The sequence below is a fragment of the Pygoscelis adeliae genome, unplaced genomic scaffold, assembly GCF_000699105.1.
Source record: "Pygoscelis adeliae isolate BGI_AS28 unplaced genomic scaffold, ASM69910v1 Scaffold531, whole genome shotgun sequence".
NCBI lineage: Eukaryota > Metazoa > Chordata > Aves > Sphenisciformes > Spheniscidae > Pygoscelis > Pygoscelis adeliae.
Window position 1 is genome coordinate 138519 of NW_008824116.1, and position 1611 is coordinate 140129.

The 1611-nt window shown below is 57.9% G+C and overlaps 1 protein-coding gene across 1 annotated transcript in view; it reads right to left on the minus strand.

Annotated features, from left to right (window-relative positions):
• TSR1 (TSR1, 20S rRNA accumulation, homolog (S. cerevisiae)) overlaps window positions 1-51 on the minus strand; it is a 7115-nt gene extending 7064 nt beyond the window's left edge. The window contains exon 1 of the mRNA XM_009334301.1: window positions 34-51. Within this exon, the coding sequence (XP_009332576.1) occupies window positions 34-51 (18 nt within the window). The remainder of the gene's footprint in view (window positions 1-33) is intronic.
• Between the last annotated feature and the right edge of the window lie 1560 nt (window positions 52-1611).

The window sequence follows — 1611 nt, forward strand, 5'->3', positions numbered from 1 at the left end:
CCAAGACCGGCTGGTTCCTGGGCCCAGCCGCACCCTGCCGCGCTGGCACATCATGCCGAACACACCACGGGCGCCTCGCAGCCCCAAAAGCTGCTCTGCCCCCAGGACCACGCCGCCACTTAGGCACGTAACCCTCGCCGCTTGTTATGGGAAGCATTAGGTCCACAGCACCCCAGAAACACGGGCAGGTGAGCCACAGGGTTAAACATTTACAATTGGTGGTGCAATTGCCAGTAAAGCTGGAAGCGGGTAAACCCAAGGGAGAGAGGCAGGGCAGCTGCTACCCCGATCCGACCGGGCAATCGCATGGGAGGGAAAAAAAGCAGGTTCCTACAGGTCCGTGCTTCCTCTGACAGCGAGGTGTCATCCCCCCCCCCTTTTCCTCCTGCGAATAAATCAGCGTGACAGTGGCAACGTGGGCTCGTCAGCTGTGGGCTGTTCTCTACGGCTCCTTTTCTACCCCTAAAAGCAGGCTGGCTGTCTAAACCTTTCACCTCTAAAAGCAACGCAGATAGCATGTCCTACCTGATAGGAAGGAAGACGTAAGAGACTGGTGACAGATAAACACTGTTTAAGAAGCAGTAGTAATTAAGTCTCTCTATACAGGTATCCACCGGCTGCAGGAGAGCACGCAAGTCTCTCCCGCTGTCATTTCCGAAGGCTGTTTGTCCATCAGCCGAGATGGCCCACGAGCTTGCCTTGCAGAGCCAAACGCGAAGAGGCTGCTTGGAGAGGAGTCGGGGGAAGAGGGGATAGCTAGGATACTTCTGAATCAAGAAAAACAGCCCTGTCAGTTAGTTATACCTTGTCATTTAAGCGAGACCAGGGAAAGGAGAAAGGTTTGAAACTTTCTGCCTAGGGTTCCCATCACAGCGCCAGCTACCTCTGCCCCTGCGAGTCACCCCTAAGTCTGGCCTCGGCAACCCAGAGACAGCCAGAAAGGGTCCCACCACGGAGGCCGACGTCTCTCCGGATCTCCACAATCCTCAGAGCTGCGGAGAGCCGCTCTGGCTCGTAGAAGAGCCAACGCCTGATTTGCACCGTGGACTGGGCCCTTCACATGTGAAAGCAAAATTGCCACAAATCCATACGTCGTAAGCTTACAGGCGTTTCGCTGACCTGCGCAGTTCTGCGGGGCCCTCCACACAGACTACCAAAAATCACAACCCGCCGAGCGAGCAGGAGCAGAAAACCGAGCACCACCTCACTGTGGCTGACAGCACGGCAGGTTAAAACGAGCTCTTCCTGCCAAAGCAGAAGCTACCAAGGAAATACGGTTACAGCCGCAGCGCGAGCGGGGAAGCATCCTCCAGCAGTTGGGACGCACATCCCTGCAGCGAGGCAAGCCCCGAGGGCCCCCTTCAGCTCTCCTGTACGATCACAACACGCAGCCCGGTGCTCTACGCGCACAAGACACCGCGGCAGCCTGCTCAGCGCCACCGGCCAACCTGCCTTCCCCGCTCTGCGCTCTCTTCTCCAACAAAACGGGCTTCGCATCGCTCCAGCACACGGCCCAGACAAGCTGTGCGACGAGGAGCGGAGCTCACCGGCTGCTCCGCCACGTGCTGGCTCAACCCCAGAAACCAGCTGCATTGCGGGAAGGCTGAGCTC